The following is a 19673-nucleotide window of genomic DNA, read 5'->3' as shown; positions in this document are numbered from 1 at the left end:
GTCTTCTTTTTATCTTAATTATCATAAATGAATTATTAAAAAAAAACACGATGGGGAGGGCAAATAACAACAACACAACACTCAAATACAATACAATTTATTGAACATATAGAACTCATCCAAATGTCTGTACGTCATCATCCAAAAATACTCTTACCAAATGGAACCAATTTGCCCTAGCTTGTCAGGCAGAACAAGATCCTAGAGTGTATAAGCAAATTAGTTGAGTTCAATTTCTTGTGCTTTTCCTTGAAAACAAGAAGCAATTGCACACGACTCAAGTTTTGATGTATTAAAATGTTAAAATCAAAACTGAATATATTGTTTAATCTTTAAAACGTTGGTTCAAACTTGCAAAGCACATTTTAAAGAATAACTTGAAAAGCTATTTGCTTGTTAAAATTGCTCAAACAACTTTTTGAGATCAACCTCAAATTTATACTGTTATTCCACCAAATATTTAAAATGTAACCGTCTAGGATCCTGCACACCTTATCTTGCTGAGCATACCTTAAAAACTCAACTATTAAACCTTGCTTAAATTCTAGAGGGCAGTGATGTCACAGGGTCACAAGTGGGGAGATGCTTTGAACAGGACGAAAGATGAATTTGTCATCATGCCTCGATTTTCTTACACAGTCCTCACCTTCACCTTTCTTAAGCTCCATTGCATGCTTTTAGTAATTTGTATTCTTTACATTGAAAAAGGTCACCGGAACTCCTCCACTCTTCACATGTGACATCATTACCTGTGTACTCTATGATTAAATAACAATTACTCAATAATATCAATATACCAGTTATTAAATTCATATATTTTCAACAGTGTAGAACACCATACACCCATAACTTGAGACTATGTTGTTTACAGATGGCAAAAAAGCTAATATGCCATTAATAAATGTTATAGGATATAGGTTAACAAACCACTTCAAATAAAATATGATTACTTTTTGGTTCTGATCATAAGCATATTAATTTGAAAAGGGCGAAAACGGCCTCACATCCTGCACAGGCCAATGTAACTGTAAACACTCAAAATATATCAACATTCAAAAAAACAAGAAAAAAGGTAAATCTCCATTGCTTTTTTTCTTTTGCATGTAAATCTATCTTATACCTGGACTGATAAAGTAAACAACATGGAATTATTTGCAATTAGTCTGCAAAAAGTTCAAAAGTTGAAAATGCTGAGCTGTTTGATTTCACAATAAATTCTTTTTATCTTTAGCTCTGCAGGGAATCACCAATGCATTCTGTGAACATTAGAAAAAATAACATTGCAAAATATCATCAAATATATAATTGTATATGAAAAGTGTAATTAATAGTAAAGTATTTCAAAAATAATAAAGGAATACATAATACCAAATAAAAGAAAAACACCTATTTTTCACATTGTTCAGTGTTCTACTGATGACGTCAGAAGGAATTTTCTCTCTGTAAATCTAAATACTGAAGAAAGCTGAATGAAAGAAATTAGTAACGCTGCTAAATTACAGTCAACAAAAGATCTACTCAAGTCAGACTAACACCAAGAAAAAGGTTAAATACCTGCTAAAATGACTATAAAGGAAAAATTCAATGTCTATACAACCTGTAAGCACCACCCTCCAACATCCCCCAACAATATAACACCCCAGAGACCTACGGCTTCAATAGTCGATAATATGGTGCATATTTCTCTCACAGTAAATATTTCTTTTTTTTTAACTAAAACTGTGCCTTGTCTCAGTAACTGTGCCAGTTAAAAAAATAGATTAATAATAAAATAAAATAAATCCCTCTCCCTGACATTCACAGATTAACACATTTAAATGTATACATATAGAATATCCGATACAATTCAATACAATACAATACAAAGCAATGACTTAAAGCTGGAAAGACTGGCAACAGTTACTACGTCAAGGCACAGAACTAGTCCAAGGTATCCGCCTTGAATGTGCCCCCACAAGATGGACAGCCTTAGCCCTTGGGAAGAAAAACACAAGACTAACTGCGTGGCATTTTAAAATACATGAGGGAGCATATTCAAAAGCAGTTCAACCTGGATTCTACCAACACCCCTCCGTATGATTAGAACCTTCTCTTCTGAGCTCTAAATAAGATAAACCTATACTAGCTATAAATGTCATAATAATACAATGATAATAGACATGTCACAATCAGTACCCTCTGCACACTGCGAGAAAAATCACTCGCTGGCGAATCTTGAAAAAAGAATCATTCTGGCATCCTGGGAGAAAAATCATTAAATGCAGTAAATGTACAAATATTTAACCCAACCCTTCAATAATGTTGCCCATATATTCTTTTTTTTTTTCTTTGATTTTTTAATAATTTTTTCCTTTTTTTTTCTTAATACTTATTGTGCTTTGAAAAAAATTACTTTATTCATAACATAAGCTGAAAAATGTAAATCATAATATATATTATAACCATAAACCTTATAATCATTCGTTGTTAGGCTAAGTTAACGCAACAGAAAGATTGTCGTCTAAAAACACTGAATTCTAATTCTCTGCTTGCAATGAAGAGTTTTTTTTCTCTGTATAAATTTTATGCCTTAGCAACCTTCCCTACCACCAACCTCAACCTTTGCTCAAAAGGGAGCACCATCGATTCTATAATATTGTTTCTGCAACATTCATTTACAGACTATCTTGGTGGGCAACTAGAAATTATGAGTCAGTTAGACACTAAATTGGGGTTCCACTTCCCAGGTTCAACTTGGTTCGGAAGGTTCCATGGGCAGCAAGCATTATGGCTATGTTATATATATAAAGTTAAAGACTTGATTATCAAATTCAACAAAAAGCAAAAAATATATATATATAGAAATCACATTGAGAGTTGAACCTTGAAAATGGAACAGCCCAATAAGTGTAGAGCATTTTCAAGCAAGTATAATAACAACACTATCTATTTCTTTAAAGCAAACATCTTAATTTAAAAAAAAAATCTAATTAATCTAAGCATCATTGAATTTAAACAAACAAACAAAAATGCTTCATCCAACTAAACGGTTGGATGAAATTGTAATACCAGTCAAACATTACTCCGGCATATAAAAAAGCTGAGCTATGTCTGATGGAAAAAAACCCTTTAAAATCACACAGCCAAAAACTGAATAAAACTAAACAAAAACTGCCAAATCTCAGGTGTGCATGTTGTAAGTCAATTGAACCAAGATCCAATATGGCTGCAATATTTTTTTGTAAACATCACTTTCTCCCTTTGTCTTATTAAACATGTAAAGGATTATTGCTCAAATACTGTTAATCAATGATGAAAATTGAAAAATAAACTGTCTATGGATGTATAAGTGTATATACGTACAATGAAAAAAGCAGATCATAAAACACTATATAAAAGTTAACTTAAGGCACAACGATAATCCAAATTGTTGGTCATGCTGTAGTGACTAGATACTGAGCATATTCTGTGGTTCTCAAATAATGTTGTGCTATCCACATAACTAAGCAAATTTCAACATAAAAAAAAAAAAAATAATAAAAAAAAAAAAAAAATAATAATAATAATAATAAAGTCACAGCCAGAAGTGAATTTTCCTTCTTGGCACAACACTGCATTATATGGATGCACAGCAGAACAGAGACCACAAACTTTAATATATAAACATCCCCCTTGCATAAGTAGCTTCGCCCTATTAGGCAAGAATTTTTCTAAACTTTCAAAACACGTTTAGGTACTTCACGTAGTGTGCTGAGTATAACATATAATTATAATATATTTGTATACGTAAAGAAGGAATGGCTCCAACACTGCCCCATGGATGAAGCATGGGCTTCAATTTGTTAATATCTAATAGAACAAAAAAATTAACAAAATTTCATAGCAAAAATAGCACATCATGAATTCAGTTTTAATGACAAGTTGTTTTGGAATCTACCCCCTTCCAAAATCTCTGGTTTGATAAATCTATATATATATTTGTAATATTATTTCAGTGGCACTCAAATCTTATTGAAGACATGACATACTTTGAATGCCAAGCTTATGATGAATCAGTTTCTGAAGAAGTAGTACCTTATTTCAGTCTCAAGAAAACAACTTAGGACTGATTTCTTCACCCGAACTGACAAAAGATTTGAAAAATGTTAGACAAAAAGTGATCAATTGTCATAAATAAATAATCATGATAATTATAATAATAAAAAAAAAAACAAAAACAAAATGTGAGAAACATCACATCCTGAGAATTTATATTAAAACAAAAGTTATTTGATTGTTTTGTGCATAGTTAATATGAAACAATTAGCACCTTTAAATATGGCAACTGCACTTTACAAGGGAAGCATATTTTGAAGTAAATGCTTTTTAGTAGAGAACATGGGTAGTTAACTAAGCTACTTCTTTGTGTTATCACAGACTTTTATCTATATACTAAATCAAAAAATAAATTTAGACCTCAACCAAGCAAGGTAAAAATAATCAAGGTCCTCCGATTTCCATTCATACTTTTTGTGCCAATGTTTTTGCTTACCAAACATTTTTGACTTCAACATACTGACACATGGTATGTATTTACATAAAAGATATATATAAATTCTTTCTAAGTGTTCATGTGGAATCCTTCTCAACCTTTTTGTATATCAGTATTTCTTAAAAAGATGTTTTCATGTTCTATTTTTTATCAGTTCCCCAGCCATGGGGCAGTGCAGAGCCATAAGAAGTACCCTCAGCAGTGGTAGATCACAGTACACTATTGACACAAGGTAAAACAATCAAAATACATATCCCTTAAACACTTTTAGCAATTTTTGTCTTCCTACTCATAAATGAATGTAAAATTTTGGTACATTTCATACGCGTCTTAACTGATGTATCAATAGAAAACTCTACATATGCTGCCCTATAATCAAGACTAATTAAACATCAATAAAGGTTTGTACGCCGACTTTTTAGCCTTGACCCAATTACAAACTTTATGCTTTATTTTGATAATGAACAGAAACACATCAGTTGAATGCTCATAGAAACAGCTGAGACTCGGTCCTTAACCCCAATGTAATGTACACTAGAATAATATGGCCTGAATATCAGAATACTCCATTGCACCAGTGTCTCCATTGTTTTTTCTTTGTATATGCATCTACCTAAACTTTTTGAAAACTGGAGTAATATATAATATGTAATGTAAATGAGTAAGCAAATAATACAAACATAAAATTAGAACATAGAACCTCTAATAATAATAATCAACAGAATGATTTGTAGAAGTCCAGATTAGTTATATGTATGTATACAAAGTGTTAGTAAAGTCAATTTTTTGTTTCGTAGCTTCTGTAAAGAAACTTTAGAGATCATAAAGGTAGTATATTATCATAATAGGAGTAAATAAACATTCTGTCACCGTCTGATTCTAAAATTAAAAAAAAAAAAAAAAAAAAAAAAAAAAATCACTCATAAATTGGATTTTGTTATCCAATTGCTAACCTTGATACCAATTAGCTATATCATGTACCAAGGACTAATCATTTGCAAGTTTACCAGCTTTTCCTTATTCGCTCACAGTTCACAATGCTAAAGGGAGCTGCACACCATGCAGCCACCGTGGATTATGCTTATCAACTTCCAAAAACTTTCCACAAGCCTGGAAGCAAAATGTAAACCTATACAAAAAGTTCCCCATCCCGAAAAATCAAATAATCAACAAACTGAATAAAAAACACAGTAAAATCCTTGCTTTAAGTAATGTACAGGGTATTCAGAACCAAAACATGGTGGTTGTTCTTGGCCAGGGTTACCACATATCCTTCGGAGGTGATCTTCAATCCACAGCAGCGGCTGACCTTGACATAGGGGCACTCAAATTCGCCAATAAGAGAGCCATCGCGCTGGAACACTGCCACATGGAAACGGTTGCCATGGCTATCTCCCACCAAGACATCGCCGGCATCACTGATGTCAATTCCGTTGGGGTAGTTGGTGATGTTCTCACAACCGATACGACGCATGAACTGGCCGTCTTCATTAAACACCACCACACAATGACCCTTAAGTAGAAACAAATCACCTTAAACTTAAAGTACATAAACCGCTTTCATTTCAATCCTGTATAATTACAATAACATACAAAGCACCTCTTAACTCTTTTTAATTACAAAAAACAGAGATGGTAAAATTATTTGAGGAAAGGCAAGGATATTATCAGGGAAAAAGTTGTGAAATGACAATTCCATGCTATACTTTCAAAAAAATTCCACTGAAACCCATAAAATGATCAAAGAAATTTTCTTTTCAAGGCAACTCTCTCTCTCTAACATCCACAAAATATCTACACATCATATAAATCTTAGCTTACTTAACCACTGAGAAAACCTCACCTTGAAGTCACAAACAAAATACTCCTTGCCGCTGATGGCAATGTCCGAGGGCTCTCTCATGTAGTCACTGCAATCAAACCATTTCACCAAATCCCCGCCCTCAGAAATCACAAACACAGTGGGAGACACACTGTCCACAGCAACTATGTAGCCTGTAGATAAAATAAATGCAACATTTTTAAAAGGATGGCTATTAATGGACATTTAAAAAAGACGTCAGTATTTTGTAAACTTTACGTCCTCATTCATTGACACAATCATTGACACAATATTTGTTTCAATCAATTCAGACAAATAAATACCAACTATTTGAAAAATCTATTATTTTCATTAACTCAGATTGTAAAATAATTGATATACAATAAATAAATAAATAAAGATTTACATCAATACAACTACATCTCTGTGGATATCAATGTTCAGTTCATAATACTAAGAAGACAGTTGCAATTAATATTCTCTAACCTTGTTGGGTTATGGCCAATCCCGCAACAATGTCAATGTATCGAATGGCAATCTTCTTGATAAAGTGCCCACTCTTGGTGAATATTTGCATGCGCGAACGCTCGTTGCCTCGGTCGCAAACGACATACTTTCCAGTGCTGCGCATGACAGCGACCTTGCGTGGGTACCACAGCTGACCTTCTTCACGCCCTGAATGCAAAATTTTATCATCTTTCAGCCACAGGCACCAAATTTATTATTCTAATCACAGAAGCACATAGCAAGCATATGTCATAGCTCCGGAGGTTAATATAAATGGTGACTGCAATGATAAACAGTCTTTACTCTTGCAGGTCAATATATCATCTTTTGAGCAGTTATGTAAATTCTGAAGGATATCTGCATTCACTTTCAGGCTAGAGTAAGTGAACTGTGTATGACAGTATGTTATCAAAATTGTCATCCAAAGTATGCCAGAGCAAATATATATATATGTTCAGTGCATAGCCAACTAGCAGACTATCTCCTGTGGGGGAAAGGGAAAGATTCAGATTAACACTTTTGCATACTGCAGTTTATTTATAAAAGGTCTTACTTTACACACTATTATTTGTTGACAAATATTTTAGTGAAGTGCATTTATCTTAACAATGGGGAAAAATTATCAACCTTTTAGATAAATAATTTCAAAATCATCAAAAATCATATATTCTATCCAGTATTTACAGTGCTTACATGGTACTGAACACATCGATAAGATAGCCTGCTTTCCTATTTTGCTACCCCTCAATCAGAACATTCGTATCTTAAGAATTTATGGCCTTGAAAAAGTACAGCATCTGTAAAATCAACAATTTCCATCAATTGAAAAGAATCATTATGCTGGCCCACTAACCTGGTATGCCAAACTGGTATTTGAATTCGCCAGTTTTCTCAAATACTTGTATGCGATGATTGTTTGTGTCAGCCACAACAATGTCTTCGTCTGCTCCAAGACAGAATCCGTGAGGAGAATTGAACTGCCCTTTGCCTGGCCCAAGCTGACCAAACTTGCACCTAGAAAGGATGATATAAATGCAACTGTTTTTTTTTCTTTTTCTTTTAATTTTACATTAATCCATAGACCCAAGCTGGTGGAGTAGTTTCAACATTTATGTACAAACCATCGCACCAATACAGAAAATAAGCAAATAAGAAAGTCCAACATTGCATTTAAGCCACATATAACATGACTGGACATACAATGCATAAAAAAAAAAAAAAAAAAAAAACTATCACATTATCAAATAACCTCATCTACACTTCAGGGCTAGCAGACCGCAGACAGGTTGTGGTCAACAATTTCTTGCAGTTCAACTGCCAACCTATATCACATTGTCCCACCAGTGTGGTCCAGACACACTGAGGTTCAGATAGCACAAATTGGGTTTCTGTGGTAATATCAACACATATTTTGGTTATGCTGAACATAAGTGGTTTTGGTTTATAACTATGGCAACTGTAGCCAAGGAAAATATTTACTGTCTATTATTATATCTATTAATATCCCTACTTTAAATTCATACTTTGTTTGTTATTCATGTCTCAACTTATTGCAACTTAGTCTAGTAAGTGAAAAGTTGAGGTCTGTGACTAAATAATACTGATGATGGCATCAGTCAAATTGTTATTTTTAATTTTAGTATTTTTAAAAAAATCTTATGGCTCTGCCATGGTGGTGATTTCATGACCAAACTATATTACAGAAACTTCTTATTTTTAATCAAATTATACAAAAAATTGGTGAATTTTAGGTATCTGAATAAAACCATATAACCAGAATCTCTAATCAAGTTTCAGAGGATGTTTTCAAACGTAAAAGTCACTTTTGCTTCATCTCTCTGTTAAAATTAAAATCCGTCTCTGTTTTATTGTGTAAAGGTGTCTAGTTAATGTGACATATATCGTGTACACCGTATGTAGGGAATAGTTTGCATCATCATTAGAGAAAGTATAGCAAGACGCACCGACAGCTGGATTGTCTAAGGAGTCTCTCAACCAGAGAAATAAATGTACAGATTAGTCAGTTAGTAACTGAACTCTGAAAAAAGTTATCTGGCCCTTATGCTACCTTAGTTCATTCTCAACCTGTACATACCTTATTTGCATAGCAGACATCTTCCCCGAAGCTCTGACAGGAAAAGGTGGGTGAGGGTTAACAGCGCCAGATCCAGCACCGCCCCCATTACCAGTGATAGGTATTCCTGGAAATAGTATTTCTAAGTATACGCATTCCTCATTGTTTACAGCAGTCATCAGATTCATGAAGCCAACAAAAGTCTTTTTTTTTTCAAAAACATTTGCCAAACCTTTCCACACTTATAATACAAGAGCATTTTCTTCTGACAAAGTTGGCTGCATTGTAGCAAGCTTTCAAATGTGAAGCTTAGCCATTGTATGCTTATTAATGAAATCATAATTTCACGTGTGTAAATGTTAGTTCTAATCAACAAAACATATTTTTTAGTATTTTAACAAATAAATTTACAACCTTAACTTGAAATGTTAGCATTTAACGTAACGACAATTGGGGGTACAAATCTCCAGGCCATGAAAACCTACCTGGTGGCTGGGCCATCACATTTCCTAGGCCAGAGTTTGGGCCGAGGGGGTTTCCAAAAGCCCCAAGTCCGTTCAACTGGGGCGAAGGTGAGAGCAACCCAGCCAAGTTCTCAAGACTTGGGGTGGTGGAACGCGACCCCGACGAATTGGACGATGGCAGTCCAGTTGGGGTGGATGGAGGTGGGTGCATCATCCCCCCGGGGAGAGGGGGTGGCAGGCCTAAACCAGACAAGAAGAGATTTGAGTTACCCCCACCAGAGGTTGCACTGCCAAGAAGGGCCGGGTCAAAACTGTTGGGCTGCGGTGTAAGCTGACTCAGAATGTTCGCGAGGTTGTCTATATGTGGGGAATTAGAACGGGACCCCTGGCCACTCGTTTGCTGTTCAAAATGGCCAACACCAGAACCTATGGATACATGAAAAACAAGTACACTTTTAACTTTCAGCTTAAAATCTGGAATTCAGAACTTTAAACACCTGTGTTATCATGCATTATAGAGAATGACAAGAGAGTGCTGATGCAGGTGGCGACCAGACACCAAAATAATTTGGGACAAGCGTCAAGGACACAGACAGAGCGCCCTCACAAATGTTACACAAACATGTTGATGTTATTATCATGTAGGCAGATGTTCCTGGCATGGATTTTTTTGTTTTGTTCCAACCAGCATAAATGTTCCGTTCTAGTATTTAACAATAAACGCAACAAACAAAGCCACAAAAAACTTTTACAATTATATGATAACACTAGTTTTCAGAATGCTTAAATGTCCTTGTATTTGAGCATCCTGTTTGGTAACACAGGAAAACTTGCAAGAAAATGTACCAATATTTCAGGTTAAAAGCACCCTTTAATATTTTAAGCATGAGGGTATCATCAAACTTGAATATTGGTTAGAGGTAGAACCCAATGTAACAAATGTGACTTGGGTTTCCAAACAATAACATGTAAGTAAAACATTGAAATAACAAGACAACAAAGAAGCAACCAACAAAATCAAGATCAAAGAAGTACCCTTATCTATTACAATGACATAGTTTTCAACATTTCCCACCAACAAATCTTTGTAATACTAAATCAGGTTTTCCAATACTGATGACCAGTTGAAAAAAAATTAACACAAATTACTAAAAATATGTCTCAGTAAAAAACATTTTTGAGAAAAGGGCCTTGAAAACATGCCAATCAAAATAAAGTTCAATGGTATCTCTCACCAGTGTCTCCTTGTCCAATCTGTGAAGTCCCCCTGGCGGCCAGTCCCACAGCTGAGTGACCAGGAAGTCCAGTCACGTTGTTCACGTTGAGCCCAGGAACCACTTGACCATTCAGGGTAATTTGACCTGAGAAGATATACACACAAATTACTTAGGCATAAAAAAACCAGTGAAAGGGAAAAAGAAGCCTGTCATTCAGGGTTTCATAAAAACTGTTAATAACAAATGTATACTTTAAATCACCTAGCATACTCTTTATGATAAGTTTTTGCCAAACTAATTGTCTTCAAATGTTTACCGTACAAAAAATCTATCAACCCACCTAAGTTATTGACACTAACAGTGCCCAACTTGGCCAGTGCGGCAAGATTTATGAGTGGAGTGTTGCTTCCACTGCCGCTGCTGCCAGTGTCCACAGACACTCCGCTGTCAGACATGGCTGGGCTCTGGGAGTTGCGAGAAATGCTGCGCTCCGACAGTGATGTGCTAGGCATGGATTGCATTGAACTCATGCTGGAGATGGACGCAGCCAAGGAAACACTGGACAGTCCAAAGGATGACGTGCTGTACTCTGAATGTGGAGTCACTGGGGGTATCCCAGGATTCTCTGGGCTGAGGACACCTGGTGGCAACATGAAGCCTTCGTTCTCAAATGAAGACTGGTGAGATGTAGGAGACTGCTGATGCTGAGTCTGAACACAAAAGAAGAAAAATGTAATTATTGAAAATTGTCATTTCCTGCAATAAAATATCGAATCAATTTAATGAGACCACTTATTCAGACATTATATGTGCTTTAATAATTTGACCACCTTCAATTCCACTAAGCTTTCTTCCACTGAGAGGATTTTTTTCACAAAGACATACTTACCACAGCTGGTGCAGGCTGGTCTTCCTTCAAATGCCCAAAGTGTTCCTTCACAGCTTGCTCAAATTTCTCTGCATCAGTCTCAAATTCAATCTTCACGCTGATGTCGGGATTGGGAGTGTTGTTGATCAAAGACAGCAACTGAGATGTAATCTGTCTCTTCATACACAGAATCTCAATTGTGTTGCCATATTTTAGGACTCTCTCTGTGAACTTGCAGCCATCATCAATCTTCTCAATGGTCTTCTCTACATTGTGAAACACGTCCATGACTTTCAGCTCTTGAGACTTGTGCAACTTTTCCACTTCTTCCAACAAACTCTCCTGTAACGTAAAAAAGGCAATTAGTGAAATTAAACCATTTATCTTTCTATCTGATTGACAAATATGTAAATTGATGATTCATTGTCCTCTAACACAATATAAAAATAGGTTCTTATAAATTTTGATCTCAAATACCTGTCTCTTCTCTAGAATGGCCTTGTAACTCTGGAATGTCTCCTTCACCAGGTCTCTCGCATTATCCCTGGCATTCTGAAGATCAGACAAGTGGTTTTCCAAACTGGCAGAAGCCTCCTCACAGAATGAAACCTTTAACAACATAATGGCAAATTAAGTATATGTCCTTTCTAAATTGGCACATGATGCTCTCACTAAACCATTACTATCCATTAAATAATTTCCCCCTTAGACCAGCTACATAAACACCATCAGAACTTTTAATTTTTTTCAACACTGGTGGTAAATGATCTCCAACAAGCTGCAAAACAAGGTTGTTATTTGTAATTTATTTACTTTAAAATTAAGCTCACAAATACTGACCTTTCCCTTGCATTCTGACATCAGATTTTTCAATTCTTCGGAGTGTTTCTCATCACCGTTCCCGATTCTGTCAATCTGGTGTCCCTGGTGTTGATTGGTCACCATGCATTCATTACAGATGGGAGTCTGAAAATACATACGCAATGTCAGACAGGATCTTAAGGTCTTAAATCACGTCTCTGAGATTCCATTGCATCAACTTTGAATCAATACTTTCCCCAGCACAGACTGAAGGTTGTCTACATTGATTTTTCTGTAATTTTTTTTTACTTGCCTTCATTTAAAATCTTTTACATAACTCATTAAATGTTCAAATGCTCAAGTATAACAATATAAAATGCAAGTTAAGCAAATGTTTTCCATGGGAAGTCATTGATCAAAGTATTTCTCATTTTTTAAAAAAATGAATTGACAAAAAGCAATGAACAACAAAACCAAAACTATATTGAGGATGTTCCTGAAATCACACACAGGAGTGCCTAGAAAGCAATAAAAAAACCTCATTACCTACCTGGCAAGTATTACAGAAGTACTTCATCCCTTCCACTGGATGTATTTCACAGAACAATGGCTTATGAATCACAGGCCCCTCTTCACCACTTTGAATATCTTCAAATGAAACCACCTGGAAATATATATGTAATCATGAAAATAACTGTGCCCAACAAAACTACCATTAGCATTACTTTATATTTATTAAAATCTAGAGGTTACTGGGGGAAAAAACTGTCAGAATCATCATATAATCAATCTCATCTTCTCTGTTTAATTATTAACATTTCAAAGACAATATAATGCACAAATTAAATGTGTAAAAAATCTTAACTGTTATTCTATGAAACTGGACACTGATGACCTCTCACGTTGCAATCAGCTTTCCTTTCATATGAATGATCTTACACCTTTCCATGGAAATAATATCAGCTTTCCATTCATACAAATGATCTTACACCTTTCCATGGAAATAATATGTACGTAAACAGTTTCACTTTGGAGCCACAGCGGAGAATTTTTTCCTTCATCTGAACAGTGTTATTTTTCAATGTTCACAATGTAGAAAACATTGTTTCATACACAATAGCATACTTTCTAATTCCATCTTAAATTACAGGGCCCATTATCTTGTTTTTCCAGACAAATCTGTATGAATGCTTCTTAAGGAATTCAATTACATACATTTTGATGAAAATGAGGCTTATTACAAGAACAATCATTAAGGTAAGGAAAAATAAGTTTTTGCCATATGCCATGGCAACAACAACAGACTAGCAACAGAGATTTTCAAACGAGATCTATAGGCACTCAAGACAGTTGAACATTTGGCTACAGCATGGGTTTCTGTATGTCTGAAGAGAAACAGAGATAAATTACTCTCATTCCTTTTGTTCATCAATTATCTCCTGTACATTTATCATCAAGCCAGCTGTGGATAATCTATTATCTTCTGTCTATTTTCAGGACAACTAGAGAACTGCTAACGAACTGTTATGAGAAATCCTGCACTAAGCAAGCCTTACACTTAAACACATGCCGATTTTGATTGTCACTTTCCAATATCACAAATTAAATGGCACTAATTTAACTTGGGAGGGAATTGGAAATTATCACATTAATCAAAAAATATTGATCACAGGGACAACAGCAGCAAGCTTTTAGGCTTCATCATTGAAAACCCTGAAATAAATTTATCCATTTGCTTAAGCTATTATCAATTTTTCGAACTGTGATGTTGTCCACCAATAACCCAAAAATGGAAATTTAAGAAGAACAGAAGTAAAATCTACCTTGTGATTCTCAAAACATCTCATGTACTGGTGGGCAGTGACGCAGTTTGGACAGAGAAAATTGGCACAATCGCTGCAACGAGCAACTGCCTTCTCCTTGGCCTTGCAACTGGTGCAGACGATTTGCATGTTCTCAATGGCCGACATGTCCAGTAGGTTGACCATCACCAGGTCCTGACTCAGTTCCTCGCAACCCTTGGCTGGGATTTTGGTCTCCTGTTTGCACAATGGGCAAGTGATGGCCTCCAAAGGCTCGTCGGTCTCCGGATCCTTGGTCAGTTTCTCCAGACACGGCAAACAGAACGTGTGCAGACATGACAGCAGTCTGGGCTGGTTAAACTTCTCTTCGCAGAGGGTGCATAAATATTCTTCGTTGACCGACTCTACGGAGACCGGAGATGCTGACCCCGAGTGCTCTTCTTCTTCTTCAGTAGGGCACCCTTCTAGTTCTTCGTGGTCAGACATCTTGCTTGTTGAGTCACACTCGACTATTAAATATTATCTGGAAAACAAGAGAGGAATTGCCCTTAGTTTAGACCATGTAATAACCATGACAAATAGTCTTAAATACTCCAGACCTAATCATTATACAGAGATCATTCACTGGAATACAATAACCATCATCTCATCATCAACTAGAGGTAAAAATATCACATCATATCAGTTTTACAATCTGATAACAGACGTATGACCTACCTATGAACAATGACACTAAACAGTATCCATGAGAGGCTCAGATTTGATATCAACAGCAATATAGGTCCAAACACCAACAAGACAGGGAGAGACAGATAGTAATGTATGCTTGATAAGCTACTCACAGCCTTCACAACAAAATCAATACAACTAGTCTTGCACAGTGACTGTGTATATGTATGCAGGCAGCCTAAGGTGACCCCCACTGATACAATTATTCGTCTTGGTCTCTCTCTCACATTTTACCAGTATGAAAAACGCTGCCCAGGGTTTATAACAAAGACCAACTTCGGCGATTAAAAACAAGGCAGGAAATTATTTTATTTTTTTTTCTAATAATTAATAGGTACTTTTGTATATGACATATCATGTTGTTACAATAACGTCAGTCATTATGTGCTTTGGCAACAACAAGCACATCTTTCATTTTCACTACTAATGGTTCTTCATGAAGAAAAAAAAAAAAAAAAAAAAAAAACCCTACATATGGCAAAGTGGAGCAAGCTTAATTGCTTTCTTCTATTACAAATCTAATAAGGATTCCAAATGTTCATTTCTTGGTTCTTGTTGAACTTTCGCATAACACAGAACTCCATTTTTAAACAGTTGCTCCTAAAAGACCCCTATCTTTAATAGTTTAAGGGGGAAATATGTAAAATCTATGAAAGATTCATACCTCAACAATACATACGAGCAGAGGTATTATACTCCAAGGCAAGACTTGCATTATTTAGAACAGCCTTATAATTCGATTGGACGTTTACTAACACTACCTGCAAATCTTTTAACACTAACACCCATATCAACCACATAACCAGGGCTTGACATTAAGGGTGGCCCACTGAAAACCAACCTAGGGCCATTGAATTGATGGGGTCACTGGCCCAAAGAGCAAGTAAAATGTTATGTGTCAAATCATCCTTGTAATATTTACCGGTATCTCGTGCCAGTATCGAAAAAAGTTAGTGTCAAGCTCCGATAACCCACAAATTAACCAGCACTACAAGAGGGAATGAATGTTAGTGCTAGGTGTCACTTTGTTGGTGCTAAATAATTGTACAGTATGTTAGGTAATTCATGGGTTTGTAGTTAATATGGGCGTAAGTGCTAAAAAAAAAAACTGAGGGTAGTGTTAGTAAACGCCTTATCTGTTTATTCGGCCTGTAGTTCATACTGGCAGTTAATACTTGTCTAGACTGATTAAATCACATTCCAAAAGTTTGGCCCTTAGGTCATTAACGCAAGTAACCTCATATGTAAAGTTCATTGGTGATAAAGCCTGTTTTTTCCCAGTGACTGATAATACAGAGGACTAAGACCAACTTTGAATAAATGTTATCATCAAAGCATGCAGATTTGGATTGTGGGTTGAAGATAAAGCTCATACTGTAATCAAAGATGCATTAGAAATGCAAATTCTACTGACTAATACCAAGCGTCTTCATTTTGTGGTAAGTGCTTCACTACAACAACCTCACTCTAATTCAAATCGAGGTCATGTTTGACCTGAAATTAGTCACAATGCACTAAAATTATGACCTTCAAAGACACAAAACCCTCCGTCTCTTTCTCACAAAATTACTACACAAGATGAGACAAGTCTGTCAATTACATTATGTTTGTCAGCCTCAACTTTTATCTACGCTCACATGATTGTTAAGTAACTTAACATATGACTGAACATACGGACTAAAGCTTACTGGCTCAAAAAGGGTTATGAATCACAGGCTTAGTAAACCTGTGACACAGCGAGGGTGTAGATTTTTCTCTAGATAAACTTTCAAGGTGAAAGCAATATGACAAACATAAACCAGATTAAAAGCAAATAACATTACTTCATTTTAACCATTTTTTTCAAATACATTTACTTGTATGGATGCACTTTGCAAGCTATTCATCGAGGCCATTTACCATCATAACAAATAAATATTTTCCATTCTGTGGATCCTGTCTCCATGTGAGACTTGAAAAAACATTAACAGAATCCCTTTATAATATCCATTACCACATCTCACTATAAATCATTTGAAAATATTTGCACCTGAATATATTTCATGTAAGTTAACAATAATAATACTATGGATATCATGTGGCATCATTTACTCAAAAGCAAATTCTATGACAAATTCACTCCTATTTGTATAATGCACTGGCAGGTCACATATTTTCCAATTATTCAAAATGTCCAAGTTCTACTTTACGCTTACAAGGTTTAGGGATCTTGATTCCACAAGTTGATTTATATATAAATAATATAGAAGAACCTTTAAAACTCAATTTTTCTCCCCTGTTACAAAAGACTATAATCGAGAAATATTATTTCATCTACATATACAGCAATTATTACTGACCAAGACAAATTGCATGTGGTTCTAATATTTTCATTTGTTGGAACGCCTCAGTCTAAAGTCTACAACAAATCAATGTACAAAATGATTTTTTTTTGTCAAAGATGCAAACAGCACATGTGGATTATTCCTTTTATAAACATCAATGAGCCAGTACTTTTGTAACCTTTACAGCCAACTTGTACAATGACAAAATATTTTTCCCCTTAAGACATTTCTAGATTTACACGAGTAATATGAAAATTTTTAATAGATCGGTTTCCATTGCTGCTACCACTATGTACACATGCAACGCCCCATTCTTGAACTAAGAATCAGTCAATCCAGGTCAATAGGTTATTTTGATATTGATTAATGTAGCATGAACCAGATAAAATTCTGTTCGATAACAGAAGCTGAACAAATATATCTTTGTATATTGTACTGTGACTTATATTAAACTTCTCAGACCAGGAAGCTAAAATGAAAACTTCACTAGTTGAAAGTAGGTTACAATGGTGAAGGCTTGCTGGTTTGTCTGAAAATCCAGTAAGAGGAATAAAGCCTTTCAATTATAACCTAGTCTGGTAAATATCCAGTCATTGCAGAGTTTTATTTATAGGCTTGTTGTCATAACAGAGATATGATTTAGTCAGAAAAAAATCCCTGAATTCCGGGAATCCCCCACACAGCCACATCCTTCTTTAAATGTGGCAGCTATTTTTATTTTGAACTGATGTTTATTTTGTTGATTGGAAACAAATTCGCTTTTTGACCATAGACAAATGTTAAAATGGCAATTTCACTCATTATTTTAAACTGGGTAGTATATAACACTGTAATTAAAGGGGTGTTAGCAGCGTGTCAAGCATCAAGTCACAGCATACACAAGGCACAAGTCCAAGAAAATAAGGTTGGATTAAATTTTTTCTTACAAACACCGTAATATGATATACATGAAATACCCCCAGTTATAAGAAAATAACAAGATTGACATAATAAAGTAATCAGCAAATGTTACGCACAAAAAAAAGTGTCCTCGGCGAGGCAACACTAGTAAAAACCTAGAAATCCAGTTTTGAAACCAATTATTCTTACCAAATTTACAATTTTTAAAGCAAAAACATCAAGAAACGTTAATTCACGATGTTAACTTGCACCCCGTGCAATTAACAAGGCTGCTGATTCTCGTTGTTAATTTCAGCAACAGGTTGTGCAGTTGCTGATTTCAGTGACCATGACATCCACATCGGAATTTGGGAAAATGAGGTCACAAAATGCACCCCGTCTCGCCCCTATTAACACATTTTTGCGCCCCTGAAAGCAAAAATGCAAAATAATACAACCTACCTTACGTTTCTGGGCTGCATAAAAGTTGGCTAAAAATGTTGTATATAGAGGAGAACTACATAAAACGAGAGATATCTTGCCACGCACTTCTAGCACTTCCCGCCATCTTGTGTAGATAAACGCTGAAAACGCATGCGTCGAGGGTTCGCGGGACTTCAAATTACCCAGCATCCACTGCTCCAGCACGTGCGGTATTTAAAAAGTGCTATCAGCTGCAAGATACAAGCAAACCACATATATAAATGATAAGAAAGTAATAAATAAATAAATAATTAATAAAGTTTCAATATTCACACTTACACTTAAATATATAATAATTAAAAATAATATGCAAAATGAATAACCCGGTCCATAATGATGCTGCTAATACACTGGTATCTGTCCTCCAGCACATCTGTTAAACAGATATTCCAGAATCAAGCAAAAATAGATAATGGAAAACACTGGTTTCGATAACTCATCCTCTTATTTTAGGCCAAATGATGTGATGCTATTAACTTCTTCTGTTTTCACCAGTATCAAACTGATTCAATATTTATGTTTCATTTTATTTATTTATTTTTTTTTTCATTTTTTTTTTTTGGGGGGGGGGGGGGGGGGGGAGGGCAAAAGTGAGATAGAGAGGACTGAAATAGCCACTAAGTGAAGACTGAGATCTATAAATGGACCAGCTGCTCTACCCAACTTACCAATATTACATTTATGGTAGGCTTAGTCAACAACTACTAGTCAAACTACTGAATTTGAATTTATATAACATTCAAAAGGGTGAAATTACTTATTTAAAAGCCCAGCCCATCTGGTCTTATGCTCCTAAATTTGGCTATTTTAAACAGCACCTGCAAACCATGTACATCATCAGACATAAATGCAGAATTTTTTTGTAAAATTATGTGATAGCTTTTTTGGAAGATTGCACACAGACACATCTAGCTTTTTTTTTTTTTTTTTTTAAACAGGCTGCACCATTTATTTCTCTGGATTCAGAGGGACACTATGACACATGCCAACCCAAGTTGATTGCTTCAGTTCTCTGTTAGGTATCTTGTTCTCCAAAGACATGGTGACTGTACAAAATTGATGTAATGATTCTCTGTCATAAGCCATTGGAGATTATACATCAAAAGTTTACAGGGATTATTGACAATAAAAATTTTATTGAATAAAATATTCTACTTAAAAGAATTTTTTCTTAAAAACAAAATGGATGGTTC

The 19673-nt window shown here is 35.2% G+C and overlaps 1 protein-coding gene across 2 annotated transcripts; it reads right to left on the bottom strand.

Annotated features, from left to right (window-relative positions):
- Positions 1–81: 81 nt before the first annotated feature.
- On the bottom strand, positions 82–18639 carry LOC106178330 (protein meiotic P26-like). Of its 2 annotated transcripts, XM_013561470.2 has the most exons (14): positions 18460–18639; positions 14087–14588; positions 12814–12927; positions 12303–12428; positions 11940–12071; positions 11484–11804; positions 10935–11304; positions 10613–10738; positions 9399–9803; positions 8935–9040; positions 7693–7853; positions 6819–7007; positions 6354–6505; positions 82–6023 (listed from the first exon to the last, which is right to left on the bottom strand). In XM_013561470.2, the coding sequence occupies exons 2-14, from the start codon at positions 14549–14551 to the stop codon at positions 5715–5717; spliced, it is 2976 nt and encodes a 991-aa protein (XP_013416924.2). In that variant the 5' UTR covers positions 14552–14588; positions 18460–18639; the 3' UTR covers positions 82–5714. The 2 variants fall into 2 exon arrangements, with proteins under 2 accessions (XP_013416924.2, XP_086865882.1); XM_087009756.1 differs by lacking the exon at positions 9399–9803.
- Positions 18640–19673: the final 1034 nt, after the last annotated feature.

The sequence above is a fragment of the Lingula anatina genome, chromosome 3 (genome assembly GCF_051362555.1).
Source record: "Lingula anatina isolate TDL-2025a chromosome 3, LinAna3.0, whole genome shotgun sequence".
In the NCBI taxonomy this organism is placed as follows: Eukaryota; Metazoa; Brachiopoda; class Lingulata; order Lingulida; family Lingulidae; genus Lingula; species Lingula anatina.
The sequence above is the reverse complement of the archived record's forward strand: the minus strand, read 5'-3'. Positions and strand labels throughout refer to the sequence as shown.